Source organism: Diprion similis, chromosome 3 (assembly GCF_021155765.1).
Source record: "Diprion similis isolate iyDipSimi1 chromosome 3, iyDipSimi1.1, whole genome shotgun sequence".
Taxonomy (NCBI): Eukaryota; Metazoa; Arthropoda; class Insecta; order Hymenoptera; family Diprionidae; genus Diprion; species Diprion similis.
The window spans coordinates 6997298-7016381 of NC_060107.1; the positions used below are offsets into that span (position 1 = coordinate 6997298).

General features: G+C 34.5%; 1 protein-coding gene across 1 annotated transcript; it reads left to right on the forward strand.

Moving 5' to 3' along the window:
• The first annotated feature begins 6654 nt into the window (after window positions 1-6654).
• On the forward strand, window positions 6655-7579 carry LOC124404202 (prothoracicotropic hormone-like). The gene is made up of 3 exons (XM_046878151.1): window positions 6655-6689; window positions 6814-7086; window positions 7341-7579. Exons 1-3 carry the CDS (start codon window positions 6669-6671, stop codon window positions 7506-7508), a joined length of 462 nt encoding a protein of 153 aa, XP_046734107.1. The 5' UTR covers window positions 6655-6668; the 3' UTR covers window positions 7509-7579.
• Window positions 7580-19084: the final 11505 nt, after the last annotated feature.

The window sequence follows — 19084 nt, forward strand, 5'->3', positions numbered from 1 at the left end:
TTTTTTGTTTTTCCTTATCATTCGTTCCAACGATTGTTGCTTATTTTTCTTTTCTTACGGGTACGCTTGTTTTTGAAAAATCTATATCTTACACAATTTTACACACGCACACCTTATACATATATATATATCTCTCTCTCTCACTTTCTTTTTTCTTCTATTCTTTTCGCCACCTTATCACACTTACGACGTCGATGAAGCTGCGCACCGTCGTTTGCAGAATTCATGAAAAAGAAATAGCTTCAATGTTGAAACTGGTGTTCTGGGAATCATTTTTACCCGCGCAATTATTTTAGCCACTTTGTTTTATCGAGGCGGTTGTTTTTAGTTCAACAGTTTATCCGCTTCTACGTCGAATAACGTTCATTATACGTACCCTGACCGTCTACGATTTCTATCAGAAGTTTTTCACCAGCTCGTTCTTCCAACTCGAGAATCGTTCGTCAATGTTTGCTAATATTGTTTTTCTTTTTGACTAAAAAAAGAAGAAGAAGAAAAAAAAAAAAAAAACTGCGCTGATTCTTCGATAAATATATGAAAAGTGTTTGTTGAAATTTTTTCTCTCTTATACTTTAATTTTATCACGCGACGGAATTTCGAAGGATTGTTTAACGGAGCTTTTTCAAATTACTTCACCTACATTGCATGCATTTTTGACGAATCGACCCGATTCTATTTCTGAAATGCGAAATCGCTCAGGTTATTGACGGATTTATATTGTTTATAGTTTTTCCAAAGCTTATAATCGGTTTTGTACGTAAGAAAAATTGCAGATGTTTCATTAAAAGTAGAAGATAAAAAAAATAATAAAAAAAAAAAAAAACATCAACAAATTAGGAGAAGAATTTAAATTTAAATCAAATTCTCGACATCTTTCAAATAAATAAATGAATGAAAAGTGATTTGTAATGTTTAAAAAAAAAAAGAACGATATAAAATAATAATTTTATGTTGGATAATTTTTTTATTCTTGTAGGTATAAAAATTGAATTTCAGATTTCGACGAAATATACGAAAAAACGAGAATGAAAGTTTTTCCGAATTAATCTACACAGTGTTTTTTTTTTTTTTTTTCCTTTCACCCGGACGTTTCCACGAATTTATATAAGATCGATATCATTTTTCACTCCTTCAAAGAGCCTTGATAATTAATTAAAATTACGCCTGTTCATCTTTACGTCAGGTTCAAATCTTTTGATATAATTTTATAATCAACAAGCTGTTTCTTAGTGATGAAAAAATATCTCTCGTAGCTGCACAGGATGCAGCAAATGAAAGTTATGTTTGTAATAGAAAAAAAAAAAAAAAAAAAAAAAGAAAGAAAGAAATTCTCTTCACACCTGTTACAGATTAATGAGGTAAAATAATATATTTAAACAGGCGAATAATTTTCTACGCACATAATTACAGGCCTGGAAGAGCATCAGAGGGAATCTCCATTACGTCTATATAATTTGGAATGTAAATTGTAACCGAGAGTGTGTCGTGTAATATTAAGTTTGTACATAATATTGTATACATGGATAAATATGTTTTGTTAATATAGAAATTAACCAGCTTATACTAGAGACGTCGGGTGATTACACGTTTACTCACCGTCGTTGACGACGAGGATCAGGGTGTAAACGTGAAACGAAACTAGGTACGAAGACCCTTCCTTCATTCCTTCCTTCCTTCGCCTGCTTTGCGATCAAAGCTAAATCACAAGGCAACGCACGGCAAATTATTTTACGAACCGTATTCCCTTACGGTATTTACCTCGATATATGACGTGTTTTCAGAAACTGGGAAATCCTCTCCTATATATGTATATACAGGGCGAAAAATTTTCCAAACTTTTTCGTGATTATCATTCGTCGTCGGATTTATTTTAATTTTACTTTTACTTGTTTTTTTTTTGTTTCGCGTTTCTTTCCCTTGTCGTCTTTCACTCGCGTACGATGAAAAGAGTATCTCTTCCGCGTTAAATGGAAAAAATGTGGTAATGATGAAAAACTAATAATAAATTTTTTTTTTTTTTCTTCTCTTTCTTCAAATGTATGTAAAGAAGGGATTTTCTTCTTTACGCTTCTTAGGTGCATTTACTTTTTGGCTTTTTTCCCACCTTATTCCTCGGTGGTAAGAAATTACTGTAGAAAATTGTCGCCACGTGGATATTATATTATATTGTATTATATATATATATATGTATATATATATATAACATCTTTGTAAATTAGACGCAGAGAAAGTATGTAATAATACTTATATCCTATACCTACTGCAGAGAATTACCTTGTATGATACACACGTGTATGTAGGTATGCGACGATCCACCTTCGAAGGTGGATTCTAAAAATGTACAACAACGCCGAGAACTGGTGGGAAATATAAGGAGAATAAATAAAAACAATAATAACAACAACAATAATAATATTAATAATAATAGTAATCATATTTTATATAATCGGTGTCTATATGCACGTGTATGTATGTAATAATATTGAGAACGTGCGGTAAAAAGGTGCGTGTATATAATGAGAGTATATATGTATATACATTATACATATACATTATACATATATACATATATGCGTGTATAAATAGTACACAATAGGTAATCCAAGCTGTGGCATGTAGGTCGAGCGAATGAAGAGCCTGCATGCAGAAGCGGAGCCGTTGTAGGTACATACCTACCTACCCTACGATATAGAGGGGTGGATCTCTCAAACCGAGTGGTGAGGGGGGATGACGGACTGCGACAAAAAATCTGACGCATCTCAGGTGTGCGAATCGATTGTTTTTTCTTTTCTTTTCTTTTTTCTTTTTTCTTTTTTTTTTTATATCATATATATATATATATTTATTTTGTTTATTCTATAGGGATTGAAATTATCGATGCTTTTGAAGTCTCGAAGATACTTTCGGAAATAATATTATCGTGCGTTATAGGTGTGAAAAAAAAAAAAAAAAAATGTCCTCCGCCAATGCGCGAATGGTCTTAATTTTTAATATCGGCGTGTGTCGAGTGGGCGGGTGTTCAGCTTTGCGTTAAATCCTCGACGTATCAGCCGAAGATTTATACCGTTTGAATACCGTTTTCCTGTCTTTTTTATCTATGGAAACGCGGTGATTAATACGCAATCTGTCATACCGGCCGGATTTAATTAGCCGATCGGGTATTTTTTTTTTACTTTTTTTTTCTTTCTTTTCACCGAAAATTAAGGCTCGAGTAATACTCTAGTTGGGGAAAAATACAGAGGATAAACAAAATTATCGTTGTTTTTTTTTTTTTTTATTTATCGCCAGTTTTTACTTCTTATCGTTTTCTTCGCTCACGTGAGACGAGGATATTGGTTTTGGTCGAAAATCACTTTGGCGAATTCAATAAACAAGTTTTTGGAAAAATTTCGATCTGCCTGTCTCTCCGACAAATTCTCGAGATGATCTCGCAAACAGCTCGATGATGAAATCTAAAACTTACAGGGATTTTGTAACGAAATGATGTTCGCGAAAATTTTTCATCTCACCGACCGTTTAATTCTAATTTTTGGTTCTAGAAGGAAATAAATCGATTTTTCAATGTCTTATCGAAAAATATATAATTTTTCCTCTTCGTTAGTATTTTTTTTTTTTTTGTTTTCTTATTTTACTAAATAAACGATTATGTTTCTCCCAGTGTATATATAATTATTCAACGATAACATGTGTAAGACTTTTGTTTTTCAGACAGTTTTTTTTTCTTCCAATTTCTTCTTTCGTCTGCCAAGAACTATCAGTTTCAGATTTTTCTTTCGGCCGTTTTCGAGATGATCGCAGAAATTTGTCGGACAGACTCTTCTCTTTTCACGATGGTGGTGAAAAGTATCGTGAAAAAATTATTTTTTCGGCTTGTTTTGTTGTAGTTTTTTTAAATTTTTTTTTTTTTATTGTCAATACCCAACCTGTTTGGATTGTAAAGGAGAAAAGGCTGATTATTATTATCCTTTGCAAGATTTTCACAACAACAGGAATATACTCGGCGTCTTTGATATTGGAATTAATTTACTCTGAAAAGCGAAGCTCTCTCCTGATTGTTCACTGCTTTATTGTTTGGGATATTTGATCGTGATTTTAATCAACGGTTTAATATGTATGATGTACGTCCGTACATACATATAAGAAAATCCGTCACCGAAACTGAGATATGGTGATAAATAGTTCACTAAGTTATAGGGGAGTCCTCGTCGATTTCGTCGTTCACGTTCCAGATATCGAAGTCCACGTGTCTTATAAACGCAAAAAAGACTCAACAGCCCCATTCTATACACAATTTTGAACAAAAAGACTGTAAAATATTTTCATTTGATGTAACAATAAAGAAATTGCACGAAAACTACGAAATCGTAATAGTGAATTCGTAGTTTTAGTGCCATTTCTTTATTTCTACATGAAATAAAAATGCATGGCAGTCTTTTTGTTCAGAATTCTTTGTAGAATGGGGCTACTGAACCCTTTTTTACGTTTAAACTACGCGGACTTTGATATCTGAAGATGTGTACGATAACCTTAAAATCGACCAGGGCATCGCCTTAAGGCGACGGTTTTGAAAGACAGCTCAACAAGTAGATACTTTTATTTCACAGCTTCAATTTTCCATCAGAACTGGCCTCAATTTCAACTCCGCACATCCCTACGTGGACGTCGAAGTCGCTTTTTCACCCGGGTACTTCAATTCTTCTTCTTCTGTATTCGGCTCTTGTATCTAAGATGACGTACGAGTCGTCCCTGGAGATCACCGACGAACAAAACGAGATCTTGTTTGTCTCGACGAAAGGCTGTTCTTGTAATGCGGGTATTACCGATGTCGTATGACCAATTTCATTCACTCTTTGCACCTTAAGGTACTTATAAAAAAGCGTCGTACACCTCGAAAACGCGGGGAAGCAAAACTCCTATACCACTCAAGCGATCAGAGTGATACTTTGGCAACTAATGCCTTATTTTGGCAAAAAGTGGAGCGTCTTTTTACTCTTTCATAATTTTGAAAAAAAATTTACAGATTGGTTACTACCCACAGAAATTGGCCAAATTTTCACAGTTACACTGAATGGATCGAACTATCCGGTATGATGCCACTCGGCGGTGATGAAACACACATTTTGAGCCCAGTTCCATGAGATTTGATGATGAAATGACGAAATAGTAGCTGATCTGGTTTTCGATTATGAAGAACACCGAAATCTCATTTTGGCGACATTTGTTACCGACCTTTCATGCCTGCCGGTAATTTTTTACCGACATTACACGCATACATTACCGGCCTGCGCGTAATGTCGGTAAAAAAATGTCGCCAAAATGAGATTTCGGTGTACTTCATAATCGAAAACCAGATCAGCTGCCATTTCGTCATTTCACCATCAAATCTCATGAAACTGGGTTCAAAATGTGTGTTTCATCACCGCCGAGTGGCATCATACCAGATAGGTCGATCCATTCAGTGCAACTGTGAGAATTCGGCCAATTTCTGTGAGTGGTAACCAATCTGTAAAATTTTTTTCAACATTTTGAAAAAGTAAAAAAACGCTCTACTTTTTGCCAAAATAAGGCAGTAACTGCCCAAGTTTCACTCTGATCGCTTGAGCGGTATAGAAGTTTTGCATCCCCGCGTTTTCGAGGTGTACAACGGGTCTTTATAAGCACCTTAACCTCAAAAAACACCAAAAGCCTTCCGTTAATTCCTCAGGAAAAGCTCATGGAAAGCTTCCCAAAGTTCTCCACAGTAGAGTCTATTTCTCCTTATAGTAAATTCGCACTCAAAACTTCAAATAAGCTCTACCGAAGCTCTGTGGAAGCTATTCTAATTGATATGAAAGAAAATTATAGTCAGGTAAAAAAATTAAGGTCAGAGGATGCAGTTGATTTTGCATGAAACATTAATTGGCAACGAATGATAAATGACGTGTTGCAAGTAGGTGAAGTTTGTCAATGGAAATCTCACATCATAGAATTCTCAGCGGAACTTCGTGAGAACTTTTTGCAAACTATGCACGCCGAGTTGTACAGATGAGCTCAAAAGTTGCTCATTTAGAAAAGTTAGCTCGCGTAAAACTTGCTTCGTTCCGAAATTTCTAACCGTTCTGGGGTCTCATCGAAACAAGTTCCTTGGGAGCTTCGCTTGAGCTTCGATTCACGTTTCTCCATTGTTCAACATCCGCAAGTATCGAATTGACTGGCTTGATCTGAAGTTAGGGAAGAAGAGAAAATTAACTCTCCAATGAATCTACCGTAGTTAAAATGAATCGAACAACATTTGTAACATGGATAGAATCTTAGTAAATTCGAGTAACACCAGCCGAGGTATCAAGAATTTGAGATATTGATTCGGATCATCGAAGCCGTCGACGCGTTACCCACATAATCCATTGTTCGGCTAGTTTGGAAGCTCAGGAAGCATTGTTACCAAAATAGAAACAGGGAGAGAAAGTTGTATTATCGTATACCTCGGAGGACTTGGAAATCTGATACCAAAAAGTAATGGGTTCTTTGTTCCAAAATCACCCGCGTCTCAGGATCGATGTCGTTTTTTCTCATTTCTTCTTTTTTACCTGGAAATCCACGGTTTCATCCAGTTTATTGCGTATAAAAGAAGACGCTCGGCACATACCTGATCACTTTATCTCCCGACAACTCAGCCGAGAAACATCAAGATGGCGATGATCATTCTTTCGGTAAGTTCGCAACTCTTCGCTAATTTTCGCATTCGCCTACCATTAATCATTCGCATAACACCATAACCGGAAACGGGTGATCCGGACCTTTGAATCCTCCGAATTCACGTTGAAATCGTATCAGGTTCCTGCCCTCCTGGTTTTCGCCATCGGAGTTGCCACCTTTGATCACTGGGTGAACATGGCGAACGTTCCGGATGACGAGCTGGAGGAAATGCGGGAGGCGAGCTTGTTTCCGGCTCGGCGTATTCGGGACTCTTCTTGCTGCCGGTCCAACACCAACTACATGAACCTTGGAGAAGACAGCCATCCTAGTATTCTCGTGAACAACACTTGCGTCAGCAAACTGTGCAGTGATGGATTCAACCAGTGCGAAGAGCTGTACTACACTCTCAACGTTAGTCGAATGATGGTTTAAATCTAATTTTATTTAGAAAGGATTCGTTTTATTTTTATGGAAATGATGGGAGAAAAGGTTTTGGATCGAGGGAGAAATATCAAGATTTTTTTGCTATTTGTATGGAGAATTGATTTTAGAAAAAAGATTGTCTTTATATTTTATTTAAATATTTGTCAATTTTTCTTTTCTTGTCTTGTGTTCTTTCGCAGTATTGATTGAGAAAAAATTTTCTTCCAACTTGGTATTCACAGGTTACGGTGTTCAGAGATAACGAGGAATATCCGGGTCAAAATTCGCTGTCAGAATCAAATCCATGCTCGAGAGTATGGCACCGTGTAGAAAAGAAAGTCTCAGTCGCCTGCATACCTGTCCAAGTGAGGACGCAATCTAAGCAGAAACGGATTTTTGAACGATATTAAATGTACACTCTTCAATTTATGAAAATCAGAACTTCACCCTTTATCGACTGTAGGTAAATCTGTGTTTGAGAATCTTTTCGACTTCACTCCTTATAATTGTGGTCGGTTTCAATAAATTCTTGCCAATTTATCTGGGAGGTTTTGTTACATCATCAAAACGTACACTTGATATATTGGTGTTGTTATTATTATTATTTATTTATTTATTTATTTATTTATTTATTTATTTATTTATTTATTAATACTACAACCGTCAGTAGTGGAGTCGAATATTTTCATGTTTAAATTTTCAGTATTATTTTTTGCCTTGAAAAGAATTTTTCTTTGCTATTACACCCATAGAACACCTTTGTATTTGATATTTGAATGAGATTAAAAGAAAGTAATAAAAAGTGTGTAAAGAAAAAAAGAAGAAAAATGCGAAAGTCATTCAATCTCAGCTGAAAAAACGTCCGCGAGTGGTTTGAAAGGAAGAGACGGACATGATCCCTAATCCGGTCGCAGAAGTAACCTAATATTCAAGTTTAGAACTTGATATTTCTAAAGATTTATTTTCCCTCGAAAGTTTTTCGCCACCGCAACCTCGCTTTGACCTTATTTAGGCTTAGATAAGTTTTCGCGCCTGGTAATCTTTTCTTTTCTTTTTTTTTTTTTTTTTCGGCTTTGGTTCTCGTTTTTTTCTCTTTCTATTCCCCATATCCTTCCGTAACTTATGCCCCAAATTCGATTACTGCAGGATCAACAGCGATTTTATCACCTCTCTGTATCGTTTCGTCACTCTGTACGAGCCAATTTTTTACAAGTTATTCGAAAGAAATGGGAAATTATTATAATCTCATGCGTGAGATTCTTTACAAGTATACATATATTTTTATATTATTTTATTTATATATATATATACATATACATATACATATGTATGTATAAGTACGGTACTGGATCTATATAATGCGCAGGTTAAAGGTGTGTTTATTATGCCACATATAATATGAGCCGAGAGCTTTTCATCGATCATTTTGACAGTACCCTGACTGTGGGGGGATAAAAATATGACGAAGAAAGGGAAAGAAAGTGAAAGAGAACCAAATTTTATTTTCCAACGCGTGTAAAAGAAAAAAAAAAAAAACAAAAAGAAAAAATAGAACGCGTCTTGAGGGGGGTGAAAAATATATACCTAAATTTTAGAGTTTTTTTTTCCCCGTTGTTTTCCTCCCGAATTTTTTTTTTTTTTTTTTTTTTACAATTTTTTTTTCCTCGCACGCGTTGTTTAACAAAAATTATTGTCCTTTATTAATGTAACGAGACTCCGGGATCCGGAGTAATACTTATGTATGTACGAATATATTGAAAGATGGTGGATTTTTAGATGAACTCCACCTGCGTCAAGTCTTGTTTCATTATTGAGCCGCCTGCGAAGACTTTTCTTCTCCGCAAAAGCAATCCCAGTATTTTTTTTCTGTTTCGTATGCGTTTATTGCGATTTCGGAGACTTTGAAATGAAGGAAAAATCTTCCCTCCCTTCGCTGATTGTGTTGTATGTAACAAGCTGTGAAAAATTCTGGTAAATACTATATAATATAAATTAATTTAACTAACTAGCTATAATTTTTAATAGTTTACTTAACTAACCGGTATATGTATGTATATCTATATTTAAAGTCTACCTGCAAAAAACTTTCCTTTGAGAATTTTCACTTGGGCAGGTTAAATTCTTGTTATTACTATGCTAATATGTACAAAAATTTGCTGGTCCGGTTAATTATATATAGCGAACAAGGTGTTCCTGTATTACAGATATAACCGAGAATTAATGCGCCGGAGTTTGGAGGAAGGTTCGGATTAAATGTAAACAGGTTAAGTTGGAGGTGGAAAGAAGAAGAAAGCGTTTCACCAATTTTACATCGCTAAAAAATAATTTTATTGTTAGCCTTTGGCTTCCCGGATCTCGTTAATTTCTGCTACATAAGACGCTTGAATTGACTCGTCCAATTTGCTCGATCAAGTGAAAAGAAAAGCCTCTTTCCTTACTCTCTTGAAATCGGGTTTATCGGGTGATTTAGATTTGAAAAATTCAAACAATCTCAACGGCGTTGCAAATGTTGTAGGTAAAAGCCTGTTCTTTTTTTTAAACGGGTATACAACGTGTGTGCGTGTGTGTATGTATATGTATACGTACATGTATACAGGCTTCTTTTCATCGACTTGGTATGTTGCAAGTGAGCATAAAGCGCAGGGCTCAACTTCTCAATAAAGACTTTCCGAGCCTGAGTGCATTTGTAATTGATTTTTACCGTCTTCCGTGTATAACGTACCGTTCCATTTCATTTCCAGCTTTTATCCTCGCAACTGATCTTTAATCAGGCGATGTTTTACGACGCTGACTTCTTTCTCTTTATGGGATTTTCTACCTGGTTAACACTAATTGCGAATTGTCCTCGTTCTATCTCGACAATTTTCAAATTACGCTAACTGTATACATATACATACATATAATGTTATATATAGATATAGGTATAGTGTAATATGTAAGTACAATTTAATGACATATTAGTGTTACGGTTCAAAATACTATTCTTTTGCGATTATTTGAGCAGCTAAACAGGCAGTGTTGCAAAAATTGGCTCGGTATACGAGAGAAATTTTCACCGGATTTTTTTCAAGCTTTATTCAATATTGAAAGAAGAAGGAAAAGGTATCTTCTTGTGGGTGGGTGTAAAAATTTCGAATGGCCGATATACTCGTGTATATATATTAGGGTGGCGCAAAAAAACCGACTATTTTTTTTTTTTCTGAGTCTCGTGTGACAAAATGTTAGTTTTTGATGTTTTAAGAGCCCACTCCAAAGGAGAGTTTGAGAAAAAAAATTTTTTAGAGGTCGCTCCACATTTTTTAAAACGTCAGAAATCGTCAATAATCTATTTTTTTTTTTCAATTTTTTTCTCGTTACGGTATAATTTTATAGACAAAAAAAAAAAACAAGTTTCAGAAAGTTTGAGTTCAAAATTTGAATTTCGAAAGGTCGCTCATAATTTTTTTTCAATTTTTTGTTGCATTTCTTTAGATCTTTTCGAGCGACCTTTTAATGTTCATATTAAAATTTCATAAATTTTTTTTCTTTTATACAGTAAGAAAAAATCGATAACAATACACCCCGACATGAATTAAAAATCAAACAAAATACTGAAAATATAATTTTTTTAATTTAATTTTTTGACGAGATTTTTGACATTTTTAAAAAATTTGGAGCTACCTCTTAAAATTTTTTTTTTTTCTGACCTGTCCTTTGGAGTGGGCTCTTAAAACTATATCGAAACTTCAAACATGGAAAAATAAAATAACAGAAAGATGATTCGTTCGAAATGTTGATTTTCGAAAGTGTCACCGATCGGCAGTCATTATACCGTTGAATCTCGGAATTGCTGATAAAGAATTTGAAAACGTTCAAAATCTTGAAGAAATTTTTTGAAACAGGTTCGAAAACGCGAAACGATATGACTCAAAAGTGCCTCGCGAGTTTCGAGAGTTGATTTCGAAGACCGCAAGGACCGCGAGGACCGCAAACGAGGAACCCTAGGCTGTCGCCTGGCCCATGTCGAAAACGGGAGTTTACGGTAGGTTGGTTGGAAACTTGCCTCTGCCTACCTAATGGATTCTCCTGTCCAGAGTTAGCCGAGACTCGACACGTCCTTGTTATTATCGATGGAAAACGTTATAGACGCGTCGTAATACACACCCAATGCCCATTTCGTGTACTTACCACATGCACGCGGTTACGGGGTGTCGATTTGAGGATGAACTTGCCACCCCCGTAGTACCGTCCAGCTCAAAAGTTAAGAATACAGACAAAAAAAAAAAAAGAATTTAAAAAAAAATTCATTCATTAAAATCGAAAATTTCGTAAATGATCTTTCTCAAATTGTTGATTTGTCATTAGCACAGACAACATTGCTGGACATTTGAAATTGAGGTAATTAAAAAAGGATGTTTTATATAAGTGCGTTTTTCTTTCTTTTTTTTTCTTTTTATCATTTCTTCAAAATAATTTTGTTTTCTTTTAGAAAAACAGTCGTTTTGGTAAATACATACTTTCTGGAACAAAAAAAAAAAAAAAAAAAAAAAAAAAAAACTGCCACTCACAGGTTCAAAAAGTAGCATTTTTTCAAATTTTCTCTTCTTCCCTTTAGATGTTACGTAGATACGTGCCAAGGGCCAATTTTTTCTGAATGGAAAAAGTTATTGAAAAAACAAAATAAAGAAGAGGAAAATTTTCCTCTTTATACGTCAAACGGGTTTCCCTGATTTCCTAAATTTCGATCATGACGATACCGTCCGTGTATCCCTAAGGCTCGGGGTAATCGCGCAAGCATCTTACACTCACTTCGATTGATCGCGCCTTACACAACCCCCGGAACGCAGTTGCTGCTCAGGATCAAGTTTGATCTATATTACGCACCGAACACCACCTTGAGTGGTCTTGGATGTCCCCCATGCCGGCAGCCAATTGTTCTAACCTCAAATCCGGCCTTGACTCACCACCGTTTTCATCCAATATTATCACCCTATAATCCTAAAATCACACCCTGTATGTCATACTAAAACACCTATAGCGATGATCGATCGGGTGGGGTAAAAAAGATTTTACAACATCGACTATAGCTGCTTCGTGTCATTTATTTCAAGGTAGACTTTAATTGCTAAGTCTTGCTAAGAAAATTTAGAAATTCACAGAATTGTAGAAAAATTCAACTCTTCTCTGTGATTTTTTTACTTTATTTTCTATTAAATTAATCCCAGCGAATTAATCTGTGAGAGAAATTTATACGAATATTGAGAAGATCAATGAGACAAGATTGATTTATTTCCGTATTTTACATTTGTATTTGTTACTTGAAAAAATCGTGTAATTATTAGTCTAGATACTCGGTGAATAACTAATAACTCAGAAATATTGATTGAATTTTTTTTTTCTTACCTTTTTTTTTTTTCTCATCCATTTCTTAAAATCTTACTGCACATTTTTTCTCCTCGTCGTATCTTCAGGATGAAAAGTTTTTCGGAAAATTGTGGGATAGGTTAAAAAAAATATCAATTTTCAATCAGTTTAAAAAGGCAATTCATGTCAATTGTCAATTCAGCATGTTCTCGAATTAACTTCCTGCAAGGATAACCAAACTGAGATGATGTTTAATCCAGTGTAGGGATAATTCACCCCCATCCCACCTTCCCCCCGTGCCAAAATTTTGATTTTGATCGTAATATTTGACGGAGATTCGAGGGAAGAAAAAGTCGATAAGCTCAAGACTGTGCTAGCTAATAGAATATACGGACCACGAAATTCCAGCCCCGCGATCAATCGGCTGTAACAAACGAGACCGGGGAAGATTGCTTGATTCTTCAATTTCCGCGTAACCTACAGCCAGTAATATTATACCTGAGGTGAAAAATAAACGATGGAAATTTATGTAGCGATGATTATTCGGTGAGTATAGCTTCGAAAAATTTTAACATCTGACAATGAAATGATTTAGTCCTTTGAGTCAACTTTTATAACAAGATAGTAATTCTGTGGTTTTTTGACTCTGTGATAATGAATCTTGAATTAAGATTAAAAAATTTGAGATGGCGGATTTAATACGGTGGATAGAAAATTCAAATTTTATTGAATCCGGTCAAAAAACTTTATGCAAAGGTTTTTGGGTTCGCTGAACTTAATTTTCAAAATCTAACTTCAGATTCGTAATCGGCGGTAACAAAAATATCTGAGCAGAATTTTTACCTCGGATTCGATGGAATTTGAAATTTGAAATTTTCGTACGCATCTTGAATATTTAAAATCTAACATCGGATTCGTAATCACCGACCTCAAAAATTTCTAATTTATGTAAAACGTGTATATATGTTTACGATTATTTTCAATGAATTTGTTTCTATAACATTAACAATTTACCTTATATCGCAATAATAACTCTCTTAGTATTGAAAAACTGATTAATACACGTGAAAAGTTCTTTAATTATACTAAAATTGTGTATAAAATAGGTGGTACTTTTTTTTTTATAATAAACACCTACCACCACCACCACCACCACCACCACCACTCGAAGGGTTGATTCGCGGGAGCAAAATTCAGCCGAGATGAACAAACCGCGAAAATACTTACTTGGCAACTTTATCGACGTGGCTTTTTCGCTAAAAGTTCATCTTTCAAAGGTGCCTTGTATACATATACTTATACTTTGGCATCAGCTAGTGCCGGGATATCACTCGATTTGACCGAGTCATTTAATTGCACGGCATTAGCGATGAAAGCTGATCCTGAGTCTGGGTTATATATTTTAGGTCTTTGGGTAATGACCGACGATTCCCTCGGTGAATCTCGTTCGTTAGTCTCTCTCACTTTTTACCTTTCTTTTCTTTTTCTTTTCTTTTATTTCTCTCATCTTCTCTTTACTTTTTTCACATTTATTTTATTTTATACGTATATGTATATATATAAATTATACATACGTGTACACAAGTCGCGGTATACATATATAATTCGTATACTGAGAAGAAATTGAGGCTGGAGTGACGGGTCCTTAAAAACCAAAAAACAGAGAACCAAAAAAAAAAATAAATAAATAAATAAATAAATCAAAAACAATCGGGTAAAGTGATGAATAAATGCAGAGGAAAATATAGATTGAGAATATTCCTGTGGAAACTGGGAATCGGATGCAGCTGTAATGGAATACTCCTGAAGATATCCTGGAAACATATATCCTATATATACCGTGTAGGTATTTTATGCAACGCCCTCTCGCCTTATGAAGCTTATATATAAAAAAAAATATTGAGTTTCCGTTTCCGGGGAATATTTTACAAGATGAAAAGAAACCGATATATAACTTTTTGCTTACGCGATGATTATTGTTGTTGTTGTTGTTTGGTGTTTTTTTTTTTTTTTTTTTTTTTACTTACTTACTCCTGATTACAGACTTAACGAGGATTGTAACAAATACCTGAGTAGACTCGAAAGTTTATAAACTGTCACACGCGATGACTCGTATGATAATAATTGATAACTACTCAATCGAGTGGACTATAATAATCGCGTGTGTGTCATTACCTACCAGCCGTTGTTTCGTATGCATATAATTATTATTGTTATACCGTGCGAAGCGATTTTCTCGCAATCGATTTAACACACACGCGTTGCGATGCATCTAATCGCCGTGTAAATTGACGCCTGAAGTTTAAACGAGGTGCAAGTGGAGCTGGGTTATATACATATGGCTGCATGACATGGTTATTTTTTTTTTTTATTTTTTTATTTTTTTGTTTATTTGACAAGGCCGCAAAGAGCTGCGAATTCCTCGGGGAAAAAATCACGGATTCGAGTAATCTTAAGGCGTCGTTAATTGTTTTCTAGATTATGACACAATGCGCGCAATTTATGACGTTAGTTTTATTGTGGGTAGTAGTTATTGTGGGGAAGAAATTTTTTTTTCTTATTTTATTTTTTTTTCGTAATAATAAAGAAGAAAATATTGTGAAATTAGGCTTGAAGATGTTTAGAAGTTTGAAATTTATTTCTGGAATGAAGATGTCCTCGATATTATCACCTGCATGAAGAAAATTGAAAACTATCGTCCGGCAAATTCGAGTAACAAGTAAAATGATTAGTTCTGTTATTTATCGATGATCGCGATAAGAGAGATGTCAAGTTTTTGTTCTCCTTGAAAAAATTGGAGAAAGATCGTTTGTTTCTAATAGTTCTTATTTTGTCTGGTAGTATATAATACTTTAGATTATTTACAAATCGAACGTGCAGTATAATAACTTCCCTGTAATGTTAATATTTTCTTTAATCAAGCAGCAAGAGTTTTTTTTTTCTTCTTTTTTTTTTTTATCTTTTCTTCTCGCACAGCTAAAATATATAACGGTTTTTTTTATTTCACGCGCGTTTGTAACGATGAATTAACCGGTTGAGAAAAAAAATTAATATCCTCTAGCGATTTACCGCATGAGGTTGAATTTCGTAAGGTTAATGTATGTACATAACGATGGATTTTTAATGAAAGAACATCAAGTGTTGCGTAAATCGTAATAAAATGAAAGATGTACGTACTTTGAAAATTAATTTTCTTCGAAATCATTGCAAAGTTGAGAAACGGTTCAATTTCAACCTTGTAGAAACTTGTAAAAAGAAAAGTTAATATATTTTCTGTACTGAATAAAAAAAATGTTACACAACAATGCAATTGCCCTAGAATCATTGGCCAATAATTACCATAGAATTGTAAATCCGATTACTTTATGCCTTATGGGGTAACACCACTGTGGAAACTTGAAAAAAAAAAAAAACTAAAAAAAAACTTTTGAGAATTTTTTTTTTGAATGGAAGAAAATGTAATTAGATGATAATATTTAACGAAGTTATTAGTATAATATACACTTATCGATAAGTTAATTTAAACCTTATTTATTATTAACAAATGATTCCCCTTTTTGTCGGATTTTTAACGTCTTTTATTTAGATACCGATTACTTTTCCTTCTATTGCGAAAAAAATAAATGCATAAATAAAACACGAAATTGCAAACAAAGTGATTTTTCAGGTTTTTTACAATCTTGGCACCCTTTGAATCGAAATTCGACAAAAGAAAAATCGAAGAAATATCGTTTTTTTTTTTTATTCAATATTGAATAAATAAATCAAACTCGGTTCGAAGCTCGGCTACGCAAATTTGTATCCAGATCTCAGATTTGTAATATCGAATGAAGTCGAATCCCCTCGAAAATGGTGCGCGTCAACACGCGGCGAACAGGTGTTATTTGTGGTGATCGTAATCCATCTGCTCAGCCTGAATTTAGCCGGATAATAGATTGTACATCCGGTTTTGATAGGACTTATCTGTCCGTGCCAATTGATTGCCCTCGCTAAAAAGCTTTGCAGGCACTATCTGACCGCGTATAAGCACTTCTCGTATGTTTACCAAACCCCTTCGCTATAATCCCGCGGCTGAAAAGCACTTGTCGACGGTTATACCGAGTCTTGCGTCAATTGATTGCTTGCTTGCTTGCTTGCACTCTCCTAGGTGAGTCAATTCAGGCCTCCGACGTACAGGGAAAACCTAAAAAAACTCGGGCAGCTTATCACTACAAGAGGGGAAAAGTCAGGGTGCTTCGGAAATAAAACTGGAAGTTTCACTCTGTCGAAGAAAAAAAAAGATGCCACTCGAAATTTATTTTAGCGCCCACTCCAAAGGACAGTTCAGGAAAATTTTTTAAAAGGTTGCTCCACATTTTTTAAAACGTCAGAAGTCGTCAAAAATTTATTTATTTTTTTTCAATTTTTTTTCTCGCTACGGTATAGTTTTATAGACAAAAAAAACTAAGTTTCTGAAAGTTTCAGTTCAAAATTTGAAATTTGAAAGGTCGCTCATAAATTTTTTTCAATTTTTTGGTGCATTTCTTTAGATCTTTTCGAGCGACCTTTTAATATTTATATTAAAATTTCATAAATTTTTTTTCTTTGATTTAGTAAGAAAGAATCGATAACAATACACCACGACATGAATTAAAAATCAAACAAAATACTGAAAGTACAATTTTTTTTAATGTAATTTTTTGACGATTTTTGACATTTAAAAAAATTTTGAGCAACCTCTTAAAAATTTTTTTTTGAACTGTCCTTTGGAGTGGGCTCTTAAAACATCATAAACTAACATTTTGTCACACGAGACTCAGAAAAAAAAAATATGGTAGTTTTCTTTTGCGCCACCCTAATATATATGTATATATACGTAGATTTGCGTGTTTACACATAAAATAAGGTGAAACCTAGGAGAAAAAAAGGAGAGAAACCACGATTGATCGACTACAATCTGATCGGTAGTAGCTTTTGTGCAGGGATATAAAATGTGAGGGGGAAAAAAAAAAATTGCTCCATTTTAACGGCAGGCTGACTGCCTCGTCCTCGTTCTCAATCAGCCGTCTCATCGTTCGTCTTCTCAAAAGACGAGCAACACCTAGAAGTCCTGACAGAAAAGGGTCTGCACCCGATAATCGATAGCCTTCCTTTCACAAATAATATTGCGGGGAATGTCGGCTTTCTAATTCCAATTTCATTTAGTACCTACCGTATACAATATCTGTCGACTTTCATTCGTGTTACTTTTCTATTAACTGCACAAATTTCTTTGTACAAAGATGAAATAATTTTGTCGCCTATGATACGTGATCGTGATTTCGTCCGTAGATTATTTTTTGTGGGTTTGACAAATGGACGGACGGGGTTGTAGATTGATTATAACAAAAATAGACTGGTTTTTGTTTTTATTTTATTTTATTTTATTTTAGTTTATTTAGTTTATTTATTTATTCTTTTCTGTGTTACACGTAAGACGACAAGAATTCAATTTTATACTTGATTAAAGCTAAAACTTGTATATCTATTGTAGGGAAGGGAGGGGAAAAGTGGGCACTTTAAAATTTTTGATATCTTAAAAAATTTGGGGGCAAAGTGGGCCCCCTGAAATTTTTTAAACAACGAGGGATAAAATTAATCACCTCAACTTTTTATGAAATATGAAATATTCGGAAATCATAATTAATCTAAACATTTTATTCTGATTTTAGACATTATTTTCTTAAGGGGACCACTTTGCCTCACCCTTCCCTACATAATTTAAAATACAGTTTTTTGGGATTTTCGGAGCAGGATTAGTGGAATCGAATAATACCTTTGGATCAACGCCTTCACGGGAATAAGATTTGTATTGAAAAAATCCTTTTCTTTCTCCTTTTTCTTTTTTGCATCCTCCTTATCTTCACATTTCCGCAGATAAATAAAGGCGCAGCAGTAGTTTTACTATCTGTAAACGTGGCGGTAAACGAGGTTGAGAGAGGCCTAAGCGAGGGCAGTAAATGGACTAGCAATGCACTGGCAATGCACTCAGCTTCCGTTAACGAAATCAGCCGGTACCAAAGCTCGACGAAAAGCTCGAGCTGCGGCGCCTCGACGTTGTTCCCGTGTGGCGCATGGTTTAACCCTTTGACTCATAGTGGTAGGCATTCTTACCACCTATTTTATATCAACTTTTTATAATATTTAGAGAACTTTTCAACGTTTTTTTTTTTTTATTTTTATTTTTATTTTTTTTATTTTTTTCTATTTCTGATTAATATTTTTGGAAAGAAATTGATTGAGAAAAATCGTGAAGATTGAAGGAATAATCCATTTCCGTATACATGTTTGCCATAAATTATAATTTTTCGGGGTTCTTGATTACGGATCTGAAATTGGATTTAAAAAATTCAAAATCGTGAATCTGATTTGGTGGATCTAAATTTGGTTTTTTGGCGTTGCTGACTACGAAGACACAGCGTTGAAATCGTAAATGAAATCGATCGTTCTTTATTTGTATTCTACGATTTTTCGTATCACGTGTGAGAAGCAATCGTTAAATCGAGAGCCTCAATTGCCTAACGAGTTGAATTAACAGACGAAACAAGGGAAACGTTGAATTTCATTTCGATTATTGTCGTATCTTCTTTCTCGTCATGCGTCGGCTGTATGCTTCGAGTATTTC

Bases quoted from the DNA above. Each gene is read 5' to 3' on its own strand.
- LOC124404202 (XM_046878151.1), top strand. From the start codon at position 6,669: ATGGCGATGATCATTCTTTCG. The intron at 6,690-6,813 runs GTAAGTTCGCAA...AAATCGTATCAG, and splicing joins TGGCGATGATCATTCTTTCG to GTTCCTGCCCTCCTGGTTTT. The intron at 7,087-7,340 runs GTTAGTCGAATG...TGGTATTCACAG, and splicing joins AGCTGTACTACACTCTCAAC to GTTACGGTGTTCAGAGATAA.